The sequence below is a fragment of the Gopherus evgoodei genome, chromosome 7 (genome assembly GCF_007399415.2).
Source record: "Gopherus evgoodei ecotype Sinaloan lineage chromosome 7, rGopEvg1_v1.p, whole genome shotgun sequence".
In the NCBI taxonomy this organism is placed as follows: domain Eukaryota; kingdom Metazoa; phylum Chordata; order Testudines; family Testudinidae; genus Gopherus; species Gopherus evgoodei.
The window spans coordinates 155,391-175,434 of NC_044328.1; the positions used below are offsets into that span (position 1 = coordinate 155,391).

Below are 20,044 nucleotides of genomic sequence, written 5' to 3' on the forward strand. Positions count from 1 at the left end.
CAGCTGGCGGAGGAGCAGCAGGCCCTGATAAAGCTACACCAGAGAGAGCGGGACGGAAATCCCAGCACCAGGACACGGAGGCCAGGCAGGGAACGTAGGGCGTGTTATGCCTGTACACAGCATAGACATTTAAAAAGAAATTGTCCCTCTTGGGCTGGGGGCAGGGCACCTCATCCCAAGTAGGGACAGGGACAAGTCCCTATAAGAGTCCGCTAGCTGAGGGAATCCAGGCGGCTATGGACATGTTGGGCCTGTGGGCAGCGAGGGCACCTCTTGAGGGATTGCCCAGGCCCAGGAAACATGATCCACGGCAGCCCAGGGAGGGCTAGGCCCAGAAAGGAGGGGAAAAGGCCCAAGGCAGTGAGGAGGCGGGGAGCCTGCTGTGGCTGCCAGAAACTGGGCCACATTGAGAGACACTGCCCCCTCAAGGACAGGGTGGAGGAGACAGAGATAATGGCTGACTGGCCATTGGGTCACCCACGAGAGGTGGGAAAGGCAGCGATGGAGACGGTTGGGACCCAGACCGTCACTGAGCCACTTGCCAATGAGGAAACCCAGACAGAGTGAGCCCTGCAAGAGGCTGGGACCCAGGTGGTCGTGGTACAGGACACCAAATGAACCCAGACCCTGAGGGTGGAGGGTCCGGGAGATACAGACCTGAGGGCGCAGCTCAAGGCATGGAACAGGCCAGTTGGAAGGTGGAAGCCCACACGTGGGAGATGGTCTGAAGCTGGGAGTCTTCAGAGAGGATGCATGTGGGCCTGGAGTGGCAGCCCTGGAGGGCCATCTTCGGGGAGCCCAGCCCAAGAGTCCCCCCACCCCCACGAGTGGAGATTTTAAGGAGGGGTGTGTGTAGCAAGGAGTTACCCTATTCCTAGAGAAAAGGCTAGGCTGATTGGGAAAGCAGCCACAGTTGGGGCCACGCCCCAATCAGGCCACACCTGGTCCTGTTATAAGGGCTCAGGGAGGAGCTGTGTCAGTCTCTCTCTAGCAGTGGAGAGAGAAGGATCTAGTTGCCTTGGAGCAGGGTACCAGAGGTAGAGAGGAGCTGGGGAGCTCCAGCCTGGCAACTCCCCAGGCTGCAGGCCTTGTTCAAGGCCTAAAGAGAGGTACTGGGCTGCAGGGAAAGACAGCAGGTCCAACCCCCCCTTGCCAGTGATGAGTGGTTTACAGACTGCAGTCTGCCCCTGTCATAAACAGATAGTTAAGGGTTAATGTCTCTTTTACCTGTAAAGGGTTAACAAGCTCAGTGAACCTGGCTGACACCTGACCAAAGGACCAATTGGGGGACAAGATACTTTCAAATCTTGGTGGAGGGAAGTCTTCGTTTGTGCTTTTTGGGATGTTCTTTGTTCTCTCTTGGAGTTAAGAGGGACCAGACATGCAACCAGTTTTTTCCAATCTTTCTGAAACAGTCTCTCATGTTCAAAAATCGTAAGTACTAGCTAGAAGACGGAGTAGACTTTTGTTTGTTTTCTTTATTTGCAAATGTGGATTTTGCTGGAAGGATATTTTACCTCTGTTTGCTGTAACTTGTATCTTAAGCTGGGGGAGAGGGAGTCCCTCTAGTCTATGTAAAGCTTAGACCCTGTAAACATTTTCCATCTTGATTTTACAGAGAGAATTTTTACTTTTTTCTTTCTTTAATTAAAAGCTTTCTTTTTTTAAGAATCTGATTATTTTTTTCCTTGTGTAACTCAAGGGGATTGAGTCTGAACTCACCGGGGAGAGAAGGTGGGGGAGAAGGTTAATTCCTCTCTGTTTTAGGATCCAAGGAGTTTGGATCAGTGATCTCTCAGGGAAAGTCTGGGAGGGGGAAAGGAGAGAGGGGGAAGGTTAATTCCTCTCTGTTTTAAGATTCAAAGAGTTGAATCACAGTGATCTCTCAGGGTAACCCAGGGAGGGGAAAATCTGGGAGGGGGAAAGGAGGGAGAATGGTTTATTCCTTTGTTTTAAGGCCCAAGGGTTTGGGTCTTGGGTTCCCCAGGGAAGGTTTTTGGGGGATAGAAAGTGTACCAAAACACTATATTTTTGGTTGGTGGCAGCGTTATCAAATCTAAGCTAGGAATTAAGCTTAGAAGGGTACATGCAGGTCCCCACTTTCTGGACGCTAAAGTTCAAAGTGGGAATAATACCTTGACAGACCCAGTGAGCGGGTGGGCTAGATGATGACTGGCAGTAGCCACTGAGGCAAGCTGGGGATAGAGGGTTGGGGGTTCCTCTGGGAGGGGAGACCCAGACTGTGGGTTACTGCTGGGGGCAGCCCCCCAAGGTAAAGGGCACCGGGATCTGAGAGGGACACGGGTGCCAGCAGCAGGTGAGCCACCGGCCAGCAGAAGGCACTCTGGGGTGGAATCGAACTAAGTCTCAGGATAACCAGCAGGAGGTGCCGTGCTGGTGAGTCATCACCTCGCTACACACACAAGCAGTTCAAGGACTACTCTTGAGCCATTAAGTAACACTGGTTTCAATGTAATTAATCTCCACATTCCAGGAGAGTGGGGGTAGGGGAGAGGGAGGGAAATCACAACAAGCACTGTCACTGGATACTATACTTTAGATCATTTTTGTTGTCTTTGTCTAGCTTCCTCATTGGAACTAGGTCAAAAGAAATTAAAATGCTCAGAGTTGGTATGGAGTCTATATTTGACCAAGTCATAATAATAATCTCAAAAACTGCATGCATTCCCCAAACAAAACAAAAAAGGCAAGGGAAAAAAAAAAACCTGTATAGTTAAATGACAAAATACACCTCTACCCCGATATAACGCTGTCCTTGAGAGCCAAAAAATCTTACTGTGTTATAGGTGAAACTGTGTTATATTGAACTTGCTTTGATCTGCTGGAGGATGCAGTCTCCCCCCTGCCCCCCCAAAGTGGTGCTTTACCGCTTTATATCCAAATTCATGTTATATCGGGTTGCGTTATATCGGGGTAGAGGTGTACAAGAGGTTATTTGAGTCAAAGCGTTATCCTTCAGAAAATGGAAGTCAAAATAAAGGAGCAAATGCTGTAGCAGATAAAGCATTAGATGGAAATTAGGAGGGCTAAAGGAGCAATTTTTGAAGTGCAAATAGTCAAAAACAGAACATAAACAGTTAGCCAAAGACTCAAAACGTAATAGCAATTTTCTTCAAGTACATCAGAAGCAGGATGCCCGCAACAACCAGCGGGGCCACTGGACAGTCGAGGTGCTAAAGGAGCACTCAAGGACAATAAGGCCACTGCGGAGAAACTAAATTAATTCTTTGCACCAGTCTTCATGGCTGAGGATGTGAGGGAGATTCTCAAACCTGAGACATTCTTTTTGGATGACAGATCTGAGGAACTGTCCCAGATTGAGGTATCATTAGAGGAGGTTTTGGAACAAACTGATAAATTAAATAGCAATAAGTCACCAGGACCAGATGGTATTCACTCAAGAGTTCTGAAGGAACTTAAATGTAAAATTGCAGCTTCTGTACCAGATGACTAGAGGATAGCTAATATGACGCCAATTTTTAAAAAGGGTCCAGAGGTGATTCTGGAATTTACAAGCCTGTAAGTCTGACTTCAGTACCAGGTAAACTGGTTGAAACTATAATAAAGAACAATATAGATTGAACATAATTTGTTGAGGAAGAGTCAACGTGGTTTTAGTAAAGGGAAATCAAGCCTCACCAATCTACTAGAATTCTTTGAGGGGGTGAACAAGCATGTGGACCAAGGGGATCCAGTCGATATAGTGTACTTAGATTTTCAGAAAGCCTTTGACAAGGTCCCTCACCAAAGGCTCTCAAGCAAAGTAAGCTGCTATGGGATAAGAGGGAAGGTGCTGTCATGGATTGATAACTGGTTAAAAGATAGGAAACAAAGGGTAGGTATAAATGGTCAGTTTTCAGAATGGAAAGAGGTAAATTGTAGTGTGCCCCAGGGGTCTGTTCTGGGATCAGTCCTACTCAACAAATTAATAAAGGATCTGGAAAAGGGGGTAAACAAAGTGAGGTGGCAAAATCTGCAGATAGTTAAGACCCACGCAGACTGCAAAGAGCTACAAAAGGATCTCTCAAAACTGGGTGACTGGGCAACAAAATGGCCAAAAAAATTTAATGTTGATAAATGCAAAGTAATGCACATTGGAAAGCATAATCCCTACAAATACAGATAAAATGATGGGGTCTAAATTAGCTGTTACCTCTCAAGAAAGAGATCTTAGAGTCATTGTGAGTGGATGTTTTCAGAGAACTATCCAATGTGCAACGGCTGTCAAAAATGCGAACAGAATGCTGGGAATAATTAAGAAAGGGGTAGATAACAGGACAGAAAATATCATGTTGCCTCTATAAATCCATCTTGAATACTCTGTGCAGATGTGGTCGCCCCATCTCAAAAGAGAGATATTGGAACTGGAAAAAGTTGAGAAAAGGGCAACAAAAATGATTAGGGGCATGGAACAGTTTCTATATGAGGAGAGTTTAATAATGACTGGGACGTCTCAGCTTGGAAAAAAGATGGCTAAGGGGAGATATGATTGAGGTCTATAAAATCATGACTGGTGTAGAGAAAGTAGATGAAGTGCTGTTCACTACTTCTCAGAAGACAAAAATTAGGGGTCACCAAATGAAATTAATAGGCAGCAGGTTTACAACAAATAAAAGGAATTATTTCTTCACACAATGCACAGTCAATCTGTGGAACTACTTGCCACAGGATGTTATGAAGGCCAAGACCATAACAGGGTTCAAAAAAGAACTAGATAAATTCATGGAACATAGGTCCATCCATGGCTATTAGCCAGGATTCTTCAACCATGGGATGGGTGTTCCAAGAAGGAGGAGTGCTAGGCAGAGACGGGCTCCACCTAAGGAAGAGAGGGAAGAGCATCTTCGCAAGCAGGCTGGCTAACCTAGTGAAAAGGGCTTTAAACTAGGTTCACCAGCAGAAGGAGACCAAAGCCCTGACATAAGTGGGGAAATGGGATACCGGGAGGAAGCACAAGCAGGAGAGTGCAAGAGGAGAGGACTCCTGTCTCAGACTGAGAAAGCGGGACAATCAGCGAGTTATCTTAAGTGCCGATACACAAATGCAAGAAGCCTGGGAAACAAGCAGGGAGAACTGGAAGTCCTGGAACAGTCAAGGAACTATGATGTGATTGTAATAACAGAGACTTGGTGGGATAACTCATGTGACTGGAGTACTGTCATGGATGGACATAAACTGTTCAGGAAAGACAGGCAGGGCAGAAAAGGTGGAGGAGTTGCATTGTATGTAAGAGAGCAGTATGACTGCTCAGAGCTCCAGTATAAAACTGCAGAAAAACCTGAGAGTCTCTGGATTAAGTTTAGAAGTGTGAGTAACAAGGATGATGTCGTGGTGGGAGTCTGCTATAGACCATCAGACAGCGGGATGAGGTGGATGAGGCTTTCTTCCGGCAACTAGCAGAAGTTACTAGATCGCAGGCCCTGGTTCTCATGGGAGACTTTAATCACCCTGATATCTGCTGGGAGAGCAATACAGCGATGCACAGACAATCAAGGAAGATTTCGGAAAGTGTAGGGGACAATTTCCTGGTGCAAGTGATGGAGGGACCATCCAGGGGCAGAGCTCTTCTAGACCTGCTGCTCAGAAACCAGGAAGAATTAGTAGGGGAAGCAAAAGTGGATGGGAACATGGGAGGCAGTGACCATGAGATGGTCGAGTTCAGGATCTTGACACAAGAAGAAAGGAAAGCAGCAGAATATGGACCCTGGACTTCAGAAAAGCAGACTTTGACTCCCTCAGGGAACTGAGAGGGCAGGATACCCTGGGAGAATAACATGAGGGGGAAGTATCAGAGGGGTAGCCGTGTTAGTCTGGATCTGTAAAAGCAGCAAAGAGTCCTGTGACACCTTATAGACTAACAGATGTATTGGAGCATGACTTTTCTGGGTGGATACCCACTTTGTCAGACGCATGTAGTGGAAATTTCCAGAGGCAGGTATATATATGCAAGCAAGTTTCTTCATGAGTGTGGCAGGGCAGGGGTAAAACCCCTTTAAAGCCCTGTCAAAATGCGGGCTACAGCCTGCTCTCTGGCTGGTAGACCAGGGGTAAGGATGCAGGTACTCAGCAGTGAGCCCAGCTGCAAGCGCTAACGAAGGCTGGCTCAGATGAACTTGCTGGGCTAAGTAGTGACAGCTGGGCTGAGGCAGGAGAAGGCTGTAAAAGCCTTGGGCAAACCTCAGTGGAGAGGCTAGCCTGGGAGGAGACAGGAGCGCAGTATCTCTGTTTCCTTGCCAAGAAGGAAGCCTCAAGGGCCAGGAGACCCTGGGGAGGGTCTGTGGGGCACTAACTGTTGGGGGATCTGGGCACTGCACGGGCACTGTAAATAAAGACGCTGGGGGGATTCAACAACAGAGGGAGTGAACACTCTATATTAAACCAGCCTAAACACAGGGTGCAGGCACAAAAGTGGGAGAGCCTGCACTCACCCTGTGAAAATGAGGTTGATGGATTTCCACTCCATACGGCTAAATGCAGTGCCTTGCATGGTGTCAAGTATCAGAAGGGTAGCCGTATTAGTCTGGATCTGTAAAAGCAGCAAAGGGTCCTGTGGCACCTTATAGACTAACAGATGTATTGAGGGGGAAAGGAGTCCAGGAGAGCTGGCTGTATTTTAAAGAATCCTTATTGAGGTTGCAGGAAAAAAACATCCCGATGTGTAGAAAGAATAGTAAATATGGCAGGCGATCAGCTTGGCTTAACAGTGAAATCCTTGCTGATCTAAACACAAAAAAGAAGCTTACAAGAAGTGGAAGATTGGACAAATGACCAGGGAGGAGTATAAAAATATTGCTCAGGCATGCAGGAGTGAAATCAGGAAGGCCAAATCACACTTGGAGTTGCAGCTAGCAAGAGATGTTAAGAGTAACAAGAAGGGTTTCTTCAGTTATGTTAGCAACAAGAAGAAAGTCAAGAAAAGTGCGGGCCACTTACTGAATGAGGGAGGCAACCTAGGGACAGAGGATGTTGAAAAAGCTAATGTACTCAATGATTTTTTTGCCTCTGTCTTCACAAACAAGGTCAGCTCCCAGACTGCTGAACTGGGCAGCACAGTATGCGGAGGAGGTGACCAGCCGTCTGTGGAGAAAGAAGTGGTTTGGGACTATTTAGAAAAACTGGCCGAGCAAAAGTCCATGGGGCCAGATGCGCTGCATCCGAGGGTGCTAAAGGAGTTGGTGGATGTAATTGCAGAGCCATTGGCCATTAACTTTGAAAACTCATGGTGATCAGGGGAGGTCCCGGATGACTGGAAAAAGGCTAATGTAGTGCCCATCTTTAAAAACGGGAAGGAGGAGAATCTGGGGAAGTATAGGCCAGTCAGCCTCACCTCAGTCCCTGGGAAAATCATGGAGCAGGTCCTCAAGGAATCAATTTTGAAGCACTTAGAGGACAGAAAAGTGATCAGGAACAGTCAGTATGGATTCACCAAGGGCAAGTCATCCTGACTAACCTAATTGCCTTCTACGACGAGATAACTGGCTCTGTGGATGAGGGAAAAGCAGTGGACGTGTTATTGCTTGACTTTAGCAAAGTTTTTGATACGGTCTCCCACAGTATTCTTGCCGGCAAGTTAAATAGTATGGGCTGGATGAATGGACTATAAGGTGGATAGAAAGCTGGCTAGATTGTCGGGCTCCATGGGTAGTGATCAATGGCTCCATGTCTAGTTGACAGCCAATATCAAGTGGAGAGCCCCAAGGGTCAGTCCTGGGCTGGTTTTATTCAATATCTTCATTAACGATCTGAAGGATGGCATGGACTGCACCCTCAGCAAGTTTGCAGATGACACTAAACTGGGAGGAGTGGTGGATTTCTATCCACCTTATAGTCCATTCATCCAGCCCATACTTCTTTAACTTGCTGGCAAGAATACTGTGGGAGACTGTATCAAAAGCTTTGCTAAAGTCAAAGGATAACACATCTGCTGCTTTCCCCTCATCCATAGACCCAGTTATCGCCTCATAGAGGGCAATTAGGTTAGTCAGGGATGACTTGCCCTTGGTGAATCCATGCTGACTGCTTCAGATCACTTTCCTCTCCTCTAAATGCTTCAGAATTGATTCCATGAGGACCTGCTCCATGATTTTTCCAGGGACTGAGGTGAGGCTGACCGGCCTGTAGTTCTGCGGATCCTCCTCCTTCCCTTTTTTAATGATGGGGACTACATTAATGATTCATTAAATAGCAGCAAGTCACCAAGACAGGATGCTCTTGATCCAGGAGTACTGTAGGAATGCAGAATGGAATGAATCCTTCATTAAACAATCCTTCATTAAAATCAGTTTCTGTACTGAAAGACAGGCCAAGGTGATTGGGAGCCCCTGAGAAATGCACACAAGTGAGCTCTGCTTTATTAATAGCTAAATTAGCTGAAAAGGCAGTGGCAAAACAGTGCTGAAGTCAGGAGAACAGGATGTCAAATCACAGTACAAGACACTGCTGAGGGTGGGGAAGACGATATGCACCTTTAATATAGTGAAGTCACGGTAATATGAGGCTGCATCCAAGGTAGGATCAGTGGTGCAGCTGCTGCTCAGGTTGGTGAAGGTCCGAGTACAGCTTGTGCTTTTACTCTCCAGGAAACCTGAGAAAAGGGAACAAGAGACATGAAAAAATAGCAGTCGGAAATGTCATCCTTAATAAAGCTGGAACTGCTACCATTACCACACTCACCAGCAGGATTCCCATCAATACAAAATCCATTGGCACTCATTCCCACTGGCTGTCTTAGTGTGCTCCGTACAGATGATGCAGCAAAGTAGGTCTGGATTGGATCACCAGCCTGAAAAGGAAATTTGGAGAATTTACAAAGTGTTCATGGAACACCCACACCAAGTGCAAGGGGCTTAACACCATCAATGCAGGAAGGAATTATAGCAAACCATCAGGTCTGCTAGAGTTAAGGTTTAGACCAGCTTTCTGTTTAAAGCTTGACTCTTTGAAGTACTCTAAAACCTGCATGGTTACTTGGATTGCCTTGAAATTTGGTGTGCCTCATTTGGGGGTACAGGGGTAGAGTTAGTGACTCAAATTAATTGGTGATCATTTGACCAAGGGTTCCCAGAATACTGTCCCCTGCAGGGAAAAAAAGTTTCCTGAAGGTTCGTTAATTTAATCAATGTAATGTTGTCCAAAGATAGGGCTCAAGCCATGGCTGAGATCATCACTGTGGGGTCTCAATCGCTTGAGAGTTATCCCCACTGCGCTTGTCACATACTAGGCCTTTGGAGGAGCAAGAAAATCATAACATTATTAGCAGAACAGAGTTGTGTCCATTCAACTGCACACCCATCACCCACAAACTCAGTGGTTACACTCTGTAGGCAGAGGCACTTGTTACCCTCATATTTTCCCCTCCCAGGTATGTGTTAGGATCTTGTGGGGGGCTGCCTCTTTTGAGAGGGCTGAGCCCCCACTCCCTGAGAGTCAGAATACGGGGAAGAGACCCCCAGAGGGGCATGGTAAGCCCTTCCTCCTGCCTCCCCTGTGCCAGGATCTGACAGGCCTCTGCCTATCTAAGCGGATTTGACCCTCACTTCCTGCCCCCTCATGTAAGCTGGAGTCTGGGTGAGGCCTTGCCATTCTGGGGGTGCCTTGTCTCTCTGGGAGGTCAGAGCCCCACTCCCTGCCTTCCATGGGACCCAGCATCTGGCAAAGCCCTGCCCTCCGGGTAGGAAGCTAAGGACAGGCATGCTGGGAGCATGCATCAAGAGTATACTGCTACTGAGAAGTTGAGAACAGGCAAGCTTGCTGCACATCACAGGTTTCTCGTCACTGGGGAGATAGAGATGGGAACATCCACAGAGATGACTGAAGCAGTTGACATCTCAGAACTATTGTTTCTGGCTATATTCATCTGCATGTGGTGTTCTTGTTCAGCCAAGACAATCTCAGAAATGAATGGGCCACTTCACACCTCTTGCAGCCTCATATACTTTCAGGATTATTCTGTGCTGGATCTGGAGATACCAAAATTGTTGCTGATGATTAAATTTCATACAATATTATAGCAAAGTACCAGCTCAGCTGTAGTTAAGATTTAGAAGAGTTTTCTGTTTAAAGGACAACTTTTCTAAGTGCTCTACAAGCCCCACACATTCCTGGATTGTCTTGAAATCTGCTGTGCCACATGGGAGTGTAGGGTAGAGAAGAGAGAAGATGGGAGTGGTGACAGGGAACTTGGAGGATTAGAGGAGGTATGTCAGCCCTGAATTCTCCCCTTCTGTGTGAGCTGAGATCTGGGGGAGCCTTTCTCCTGGGGGCTCTCCCTGACTCCTGTATGTCCTGAGATCTACGAGACCCTGCCCTTATCAGGTTGTTTGAACTCCTCTCCTTCGCCCACACGTCAGCCAGGATCTGGGAGGCACAAGAATGGGGACATCCTAAGCCAACAGGTTTAAACATCTGAAATCCAGGAAATAAATAGCTACGGTGCACATCATTCCTCTGGGAGAGGGAAATTGACCAGAGTGTATAGGGGAGGGTTCTGGTTTCAAAATGAGGGGGTGGGGAGCCTGAGGAAGTTGGCTGAGGCAGAGGCAGGAGTCCCAGCTGGGGACCGGTAGTGGAAGTGAGGGGCCCAGATCAGTGTGCAGTTCAGGCTACATAACCAAGGTGTACAACCTTCCAGTAAACTACCACCTATGATATGAGTATGCAGCAGCATAGGGAAGGAGACAGCACAAGAGCAAGTTCTTACGTGCTAGTGGCTTTTACAATACCAATGAATGGCTTAATGGGACAGGAAGAGGAGGGCGAGCCAGAAATGTATGTTTCACTCTTCCTGAGCCAAAATGTTACTGGGAATGGTGGGGGAGAGGACTGGAGAAGAAGAGACACACCAGTTTTCTCTCATGTGCTTAGTTACTATAAGTGTCATGCAATAGAACTGCTATGATTTGGGGACATAGACCATGTCTGGGATTTCTCTCACTGACCCACCACACACTCCCAACATCTCAAAACATAATCATAATCCCCATCTATGATGACAAAAAGTACTGGGGGTTGGGGATGGCAATTAGGAATCACCCAGCACCTGTGCACCTTAGTGGGGAGACCATTGGATTGAGAGTATTAATAGCTCTGCCACTGGCCTGCTGGGTGAACCTAGGCAAGACACTTCACTCCTCTGAGACTCAATTTCCCATCTGAAAATGGTATAATGATGTAAAGATCTTTGAGATCCACTGATGAAAAAGTCTTTTTGTTATTACCTAGCCATAGCATTGTATCAACTGCAAACCTAAGTGAGAACTACAAATGCCTAAATAACCATTCTTACCAACAAAATTTCTTGCTGTTAAAAAAAACCCCACAACAACCCCCCACCCCTAGGTAATTCATTGACAAAAAAGAAAACAAAAAAAACACTTTGTTAATGCAGAACTAAGGTTGCCCAGAGGTATCTCATACCCTTCCAGCACATCAAATATAGCAAAACTCTGACCTCTGAAAACTAGAAAATACAACTTTAACTCTGCTTTTGTTGAGCAATGGGTCAATATGCCCATAGTACACATACTTATTACTCCTGTGGGGTTCTGTGCCACTGTGTGTGCGCAGAATTCATGTCCCTCACAGATTTCTTTGCTTCCCCAAAGAAAAATGACTTTCTGACAGAGAAGCAAAGAGAAACTGCAATGGCAGTCATGCACCCTTCCCTAGCTGCACGGGTACATAGTTTCATGCACCCGGAGCAGTTGGCGGAGAGGTAAATCTCTGCAGGGCTGGGGACACCCCGGCCAGTGGCTCCTACCCTGAGCCGGGAACTGCTGCTAGTCCCGGCTGGGCTGGAGGCAGGAGAGTCTGGGACTTCCTTTTCCTCTGCAAGGAGTGGCTGGGGCTGTGTCAGACCCACCCCCAGAAACCTCCCCCAGCTGCAGAAGCTCAGCATCTTCCCCTGCTTCCTTCCCCATTGCTCCTCAGCTGTGGGGGGAGGGGGTCACTGTACGGCAAGCTGCTCCTCCATCCACCCAACTTCTGTGCATCTGGACTCCCATACCTAGACACACCTGCCAAGCCTCACCCTGTACACCAGAATCCCTCTAGCCATCCATACCCAAACCCCACTCACTGTACCTCAAACTGTGCATCTGGAGCCCCCCTACACCCAGTCCACCCCCTACTGAGTTTCCTGAACTCAAATCCCCACCCTGATGAGCCCCACCCCCCTGCACCACCCTTAGCTCCCACATCCAGACCTCCATGCCACTGATCCCCAACTAGCTGCACTCAGACCACCACCCCACCAAGCCCCACTCCTGCAGCACCAGAGCCCCCTGCCGAGACCCCCACACCCAGACCCCTCTGCTGAGCCCCAACCACCTTCACCTGGAAGCCACTGCAGAGTCCCACTGCCCCTGCACCTTAACCCCCCACCCCCAATGCATACAGCTAGTCATAAACCCCATTCAGCAGCATAATCCAGTTTCATGGACCTCAGATAAGGGCCTTGGCTACACTGGCACTTTACAGCGCTGCAACTTTCTCGCTCAGGGGTGCGAAAAAACCACCCCCCTGAGCGCTGCAAGATATAGCGCTGTAAAGCCTCAGTGTAAACAGTGCCGCACAGCTGGGAGCACAGCTCCCAGCGCTGCAAGCTAATCCTCATAGGGAGGTGGAGTACGTGCAGCGCTGGAAGAGCTCTCTCCCAGCGCTGGCGTTGCGACCGCACTCACACTTCAAAGCACTGCCATGGCAGCGCTCCCGCGGCAGCGCTTTGAAGTTTCGAGTGTAGCCAAGCCCAAGGAGAGTGAAAAGAACTGCAGGGAGGATATGGGTTGTAAGAGAGAGAAGTTAGATAGGAGAAGACCCTCTTTCTATCATGAGGGATCTAGTCAGATTATGTGCAGTGCTAGGGAGGAGCTGAGGATCATGGTATATGTATGTACCAGGGACATAGGGAAAGGTAGAAGAGAGGTCCTGGAGGTCAAGTTTAGGTCGGTAGGTAAGAGATTAAAGTACAGGACCAACACAGCAGCATTTTCTGAAATGCTTCCAGTTTCACATGCAGGACCAGCGAGGCAGAACTGCAGAGTCTCAATCTGTTAATGAGATGATGGTGTAGGGAGGAGGGTTTTAGGTATATTGGGAAGTGGGGAACCTTTTGGGGAAGGCGAAGTCTATACTGGAAGGATGGGTTCCACTTAAACCAAAACGGAACCAGACTGCTGACATGTAAAATTTAAGAAGTTGTAGAGGATTTTTTAAACTAAGGGCTAGGTGAAAACAGACAAGGGAACAGATTATTCCCCCAGCCCCTAGGGATGAATTTATTACTATATTCCAGTAAGGAGGATAAGAAAGATGTTAAGAACATAAGAACGGCCATACCGGGTCAGATCAAAGGTCCATCTAGCCCAGTATCTGTCTACCGACAGTGGCCAATGCCAGGTGCCCCAGAGGGGGTGAAGCTAACAGGCAATGATCAAGTGATCTCTCTCCTGCTATCCATCTCCATCCTCTGATGAACAGAAGCTATAGACACCATTCTTTACCCTTCCTGGCTAATAGCCATTTATGGACTTAGCCACCATTAATTTATCCAGTTCCCTTTTAAACATTGTTATAGTCCCAGTCTTCACAACCTCCTCAGCTAAGGAGTTCCACAAGCTGACTGTGCGTTGCGTGAAGAACTTCCTTTTATTTGTTTTAAACCTGCTACCTATTAATTTCATTTGGTGACCCCTAGTTCTTGTATTATGGGAATAAGTAAATAACTTTTCCTTATCCACTTTCTCCACATCACTCATGATTTTATATACCTCTATCATATCCCCCCTTAGTCTCCTCTTTTCCAAGCTGATGAGGCCTAGCCTCCTTAATCTTTCCTGGTATGGGACCCTCTCCAAACCCCTAATCATTTTAGTTGCCCTTTTCTGAACCTTTTCTAGTGCCGATATATCTTTTTTGAGGTGAGAAGACCACATCTGTACACAGTATTCGAGATGTGGGCATACCATGGATTTATACAAGGGCAATAATATATTCTCAGTCTTATTCTCTATCCCCTTTTTAATGATTCCTAACATCTTGTTTGCTTTTTTGACCGCCTCTGCACACTGAATGGGCATCTTCAGAGAACTATCCACGATGACACCAAGATCTTTTTCCTGACTCGTAGCTAAATTAGCCCGCATCATATTGTATGTATAGTTGGGGTTATTTTTTCCAATGTGCATTACTTTACATTTATCCACATTCAATTTCATTTGCCACTTTGTTGCCCAATCACTTAGTTTTGTGAGATCTTTTTGAAGATTTTCATAATCTGCTTTGGTCTTAACTATCTTGAGAAGTTTAGTATCATCTGCAAACTTTGCCACCTCACTGTTTACCCCTTTCTCCAGATCATTTATGAATAAATTGAATAGGATTGGTCCTAGGACTGACCCTCGGGGAACACCACTAGTTACCCCTCTCCATTCTGAGAATTTACCATTAATTCCTACCCTTTGTTCCCTGTCTTTTAGCCAGTTCTCAATCCATGAAAGGACCTTCCCTTTCATCCCATGACAGTTTAATTTACGTAAGAGCCTTTGGTGAGGGACCTTGTCAAAGGCTTCCTGGAAATCTAAGTATACTATGTCCACTGGATCCCCCTTGTCCACATGTTTGTTAACTCCTTCAAAGAACTGTAATAGATTAGTAAGACATGATTTCCCTTTACAGAAACCATGTTGACTATTGCTCAACAGTTTATGTTTTCCTATGTGTCTGACAATTTTATTCTTAACTATTGTTTCAACTAATTTGCCCAGTACCGATGTTAGACTTACCGGTCTGTAATTGCTGGGATCACCTCTAGAGCCCTTTTTAAATATTGGCGTTACATTAGCTAACTTCCAGTTATTGGGTACCGAAGCCAATTTAAAGGACAGGTTACAAACCTTAGTTAATAGTTCCACAACTTCATATTTGAGTTCTTTCAGAACTCTTGGGTGAATGCCATCTGGTCCCAGCGACTTGTTAATGTTGAGTTTATCAATTCATTCCAAAACCTCCTCTAGTGACACTTCAGTCTGTGACAGATCCTCAGATTTGTCACCTACAAAAGCCAGTTCAGGTTTGGGAATCTCCCTAACATCCTCAGCAGTGAAGACTGAAGCAAAGAATCCATTTAGTTTCTCCGCAATGACTTTATTGTCTTTAAGCACTCCTTTTGTATTTCGATCGTCAAGGGGCCCCACTGGTTGTTTAGCAGGCTTCCTGCTTCTGATGTACTTAAAAAACATTTTGTTATTACCTCTGGAGTTTTTGGCTAGCCGTTCTTCAAACTCCTCCTTGGCTTTTCTTATTACACTCTTCCACTTAAGCTGACAGTGTTTGTGCTCCTTTCTATTTGCCTCACTAGGATTTGACTTTCACTTTTTAAAGGAAATCTTTTTCTCTCTCACTGCTTCTTTTACATGGTTGTTAGGCCACAGTGGCTCTTTTTTAGTTCTTTTACTGTGTTTCTTAATTTGGGGTATACATTGAAGTTGGGCCTCTATTATGGTGTCTTTAAAAAGGGCCCATGCAACTTGCAGGGATTTCACTTTAGTCACTGTACCTTTTAACTTTTGTTTGACTAACCCCCTTATTTTGTATAGTTCCCCCTTTTGAAATTAAATGCCACAGTGTTGGGCTGTTGAGGTGTTCTTCCCACCACAGGGATGTTGAATGTTATTGTATTATGGTCACTATTTCCATGCAGTCCTGCTATAGTTACCTCTTGAACCAGCTCCTGTGCTCCACTCAGGATTAAATCTAGAGTTGCCTCTCCCCTTGTGGGTTCCCATACCAGCTGCTCCATGAAGCAGTCATTTAAAGTATCGAGAAATTTCATCTCTGCATTTCATCCTGAAGTGAAATGTTCCCAGTCAATATGGGGATAATTGAAATCCCCCACTATTATTGGGTTCTTAATTTTGATAGCCTCTCTAATTTCCCTTAGCATAGACTCAGACTCATAGACTTTAGGGTCAGAAGGGACCAACATGGTCATCTAGTCTGACCTCCTGCACAAAGCAGGCCACAGATCACTACCCATCCACTTCTATAACAAACCCCTAACCTACGTCCGAGTTATTGAAGTTTTCAAATTGTGGTTTGAAGACCTCAAGCTGCAGAGAATCCACCAGCAAGTGACCCATGCCCCATGCTGCAGAGGAAGGCGAAAAACCTCCAGGGCCTCTGCCAATCTGCCCCGGAGGAAAATTCCTTCTCGACCCCAAATATGGTGATCAGCTAAACCCTGAGCATGTGGGCAAGACTCACCAGCCAGTACTCAGGAAAGAATTCTCTGCAGTAACTCAGATCCCATCCCATCCAACATCCCATCACAGACCACTGGGCATACTTATCTGCTGATAATCAAAGATCAATTGCCAAAATTAAGCTATCCCATCATACCATCACTTCCATAAACTTATCAAGCTTCGTCTTAAAGCCAGATATGTCTTTTGCCCCCACTACTCCCCTTGGGAGGCTATTCCAGAACTTCACTCCTCTAATGGTTAGAAACCTTCATCTAATTTCAAGTCTAAACTTCCTAGTGTCCAGTTTGTACCCATTTGTTCTTGTGTCTACATTGGTACTAAGCTTAAATAATTCCTCTCCTTCCCTAATATTAATCCCTCTGATATATTTATAAAGAGCAACCATATCCCCCCTCAGCCTTCTTTTGGCTAGGCTAAACAAATCAAGCTCTTTGAATCTCCTTTCATAAGACAGGTTTTCCATTCCTCGGATCATCCTAGTAGCCCGTCTCTGAACCTGTTCCAGTTTGAATTCATCCTTCTTAAACATGGGAGACCAGAACTGCACACAGTATTCCAGATGAGGTCTCACCAGTGCCTTATATAACGGTACTAACACCTCCTTATCTTTGCTGGAAATACCTTACCAGATGCATCCTAAAACTGCATTAGCTTTTTTAACGGCTATATCACATTGGCGGCTCATAGTCATTCTGTGATCAACCAATACTCCAAGGTCCTTCTCCTCCTCTGTTGCTTCCAACTGATGCGTCCTCAATGTATATCTAAAATTCTTATTATTAATCCCTAAGTGCATGACCTTGCACTTTTCACTATTAAATTTCATCCTATTACTATTACTCCAGTTTACAAGGTCATCCAGATCTTCCTGTATGATATTCCGGTCCTTCTCTGTATTAGCAATACCTCCCAGCTTTGTGTCATCCGCAAACTTTATTAGCACATTCCCGCTTTTTGTGCCAAGGTCAGTAATAAAAAGGTTAAATAAGATTGGTCCCAAAACTGATCCTTGAGGAACTCCACTAGTAACCTCCTTCCAGCCTGACAGTTCACTCTTCAGTACGACCCGTTGGAGTCTCCCCTTTAACCAGTTCCTTATCCACCTTTCAATTTTCATATTGATCCCCATCTTTTCCAATTTAACTAATAATTCCCCATGTGGAACCGTGTCAAATGTCTTACTGAAATTGAGGTAAATTAGATCTACTGCATTTCCTTTGTCTAAATAATCTGTCACCTTCTCAAAGAAGGAGATCAGGTTGGTTTGGCACGATCTACCTTTTGTAAAACCATGTTGTAACTTGTCCCAATTACCATTGACCTCAATGTCCTTAACTACTTTCTCCTTCAAAATTTTTTCCAAGACCTTAAATACTACAGATGTCAAACTAACAGGTCTATAGTTACTCGGATCACTTTTTTTCCCTTTCTTAAAGATAGGAACTATGTTAGCAATTCTCCAGTCACACAGTACAACCCCTGAGTTTACCGATTCATTAAAAATTCTTGCTAATGGGCTTGCAATTTCATGCGCCAGTTCCTTTAATAGGGATGAAGATTATCTGGGCCCTCTGATTTTGTCCCATTAAGCTGTTCAAGTTTGGCTTCTACCTCAGATGTGGTAATATCCACCTCCATATCCTCATTCCCGTTTGTCATCCTTCCATTATCCCTAAGCTCCTCATTAGCCTTGTTAAAGACTGAGGCAAAGTACTTATTTAGATATTGGGCCATGCCTAGGTTATCCTTAACCTCCATTCCATCCTCAGTGTTTAGCGGTCCCACTTCTTCTTTCTTTGTTTTCTTCTTATTTATATGGCTATAGAACCTTTTACTATTGGTTTTAATTCCCTTTGCAAGGTCCAACTCTACATGGCTTTTAGCCTTTCTCACTTTATCCCTACATGTTCTGACCTCACTAAGGTAGCTTTCCTTGCTAATCCCACCCTTCTTCCACTCCTTGTAGGCTTTCTGCTTTTTCTTAATCATCTCTCTGAGATGCTTGCTCATCCAGCTTGGTCTACAACTCCTGCCTATGGTTTTTCAACCATTTCAACATCACTATTACTGTCCTGGTCAGGTGGTCGATAATAGATCCCTAATGTTATATTTTTATTAGAGCATGACATTTCTATCCATAGCAGTTCTATGGAACATGTGGATTCGCTTAAGATTTTTACTTCATTTGAATCTACATTTTCTTTCATATATAGTGCCACTCCTCCCCCTGCACGACCTGTTCTGTCCTTCCGATATATTTTGTACCCCGGAATGATTGTGTCCCATTGATTGCTCTCAGTCCACCATGTTTCTGTGATGCCTATTATATCAATATCCTCCTTTATCACAAAGCACTCTAGTTCACCCATCTTATTATTTAGACTTCCAGCATTTGTGTACAAGCACTTTAAAAACTTGTCCCTGTTTATTTGTCTGCCCTTTTCTGATGTGCCAGACTCTTTTTTATGTGACTGTTTATCATCTCATCCAGCCCTTACATTATCCTCTTCTGTCTTCTGTTCCTGACTATAACCTGGAGATTCTCTATCATCAGACTCTCCCCAAGAGAAGTCTGTGTCCAATCCACATGCTCCTCTGCAGCAGTCGGCTTTCCCCCATCTCCTAGTTTAAAAGCTGCTCTACAACCTTTTTAATGTTTAGTGCCAGCAGCCTTGTTCCACTTTGGTTTAGGTGGACCCCATCTCTCCTGTACAGGCTCCTCCCATCCCAAAAGTTTCCCCAGTTCCTAATGAAGGTAAACCCCTCCTCTCTACACCATCGTCTCATCCACGCATTGAGACTCTGAAGCTCTGCCTGCCTACCTGGCCCTGCGCGTGGAACTGGGAGCATTTCTGAGAATGCCACCATAGAGGTCCTGGATTTCAGTCTCTTCCCTAGCAGCTTAAATTTGGCTTCCAGGACATCTCTCCTACCCTTCCCTATGTCATTGGTACCTACATGTACCACGACCACCAGCTCCTCCCCAGCACTACACATAAGTCTGTCTAGATGCCTCGAGAGATCCGCAAGCTTCGCACCAGGCAGGCAAGTCACCATACGGTTCTCCCGGTCATCACAAACACAGCTATCTACATTTCTAATGATCGAATCTCCCATTACTAACACCTGCCTTTTCCTAGCAACTGGAGTTCCCTCCCCCGGAGAGGTAACCTCAGTGTGAGAGGCAACCCCAGCACCATCTGGAAGGAGGGTCCCAACTATGGGAAGGTTTCCCTCTGCTCCCATTGATTGCTCTGCTTCCCTGGGCCTTTCTTCCTCCTCAACAGCATACAGACTGTCTGAGCGGAGGTGGGACAATTCTACAGTGTCCCTGAAAGCCTCATCAACATACCTCTCTGCCTCTCTTAGCTCCTCCAGTTCCGCCACCCTGGCCTCCAAAGTCCGTACGTGGTCTCTGAGGGCCAGGAGCTCCTTGCACCGACTGCACACATACGCCACCCGGCCACAAGGCAGGTAATCATACATGCTACACTCAGTGCAATAAACTGGATAGCCCACTCTGCTGCTGGACTTCTGCCTGCATTGTCTCCTAGTTAATGAAAGGGTGGGTTTAAAGATAGGGGTTTTGGAATATGGTTTGGAGTATAGGTTTTAAGGGGACTACAGGGGAACAGGTAGGACCAACCAGGGACCCCCGCTCCCTTCCCACTTCCCTTCCAAACTCCCTTGCGAAACTCCCTGTTAGCAGCCCCTGGTCGCAAGTTCCCTGGTCGCTTGTGCGTGGCTTTATAGAGCCCTGG

General features: G+C 46.0%; 1 protein-coding gene across 1 annotated transcript in view; it reads right to left on the reverse strand.

Moving 5' to 3' along the window:
• The window catches only part of TCTN3 (tectonic family member 3), a 95,206-nt gene that overhangs the window by 54,558 nt on the left and 20,604 nt on the right, over positions 1–20,044 (reverse strand). Inside the window, exons 6-7 of the mRNA XM_030568813.1 lie at positions 8,695–8,803; positions 8,487–8,605 (exon numbers count right to left, since the gene is read on the reverse strand). Of these exons, the coding sequence (XP_030424673.1) occupies positions 8,487–8,605; positions 8,695–8,803 (228 nt within the window). The remainder of the gene's footprint in view (positions 1–8,486; positions 8,606–8,694; positions 8,804–20,044) is intronic.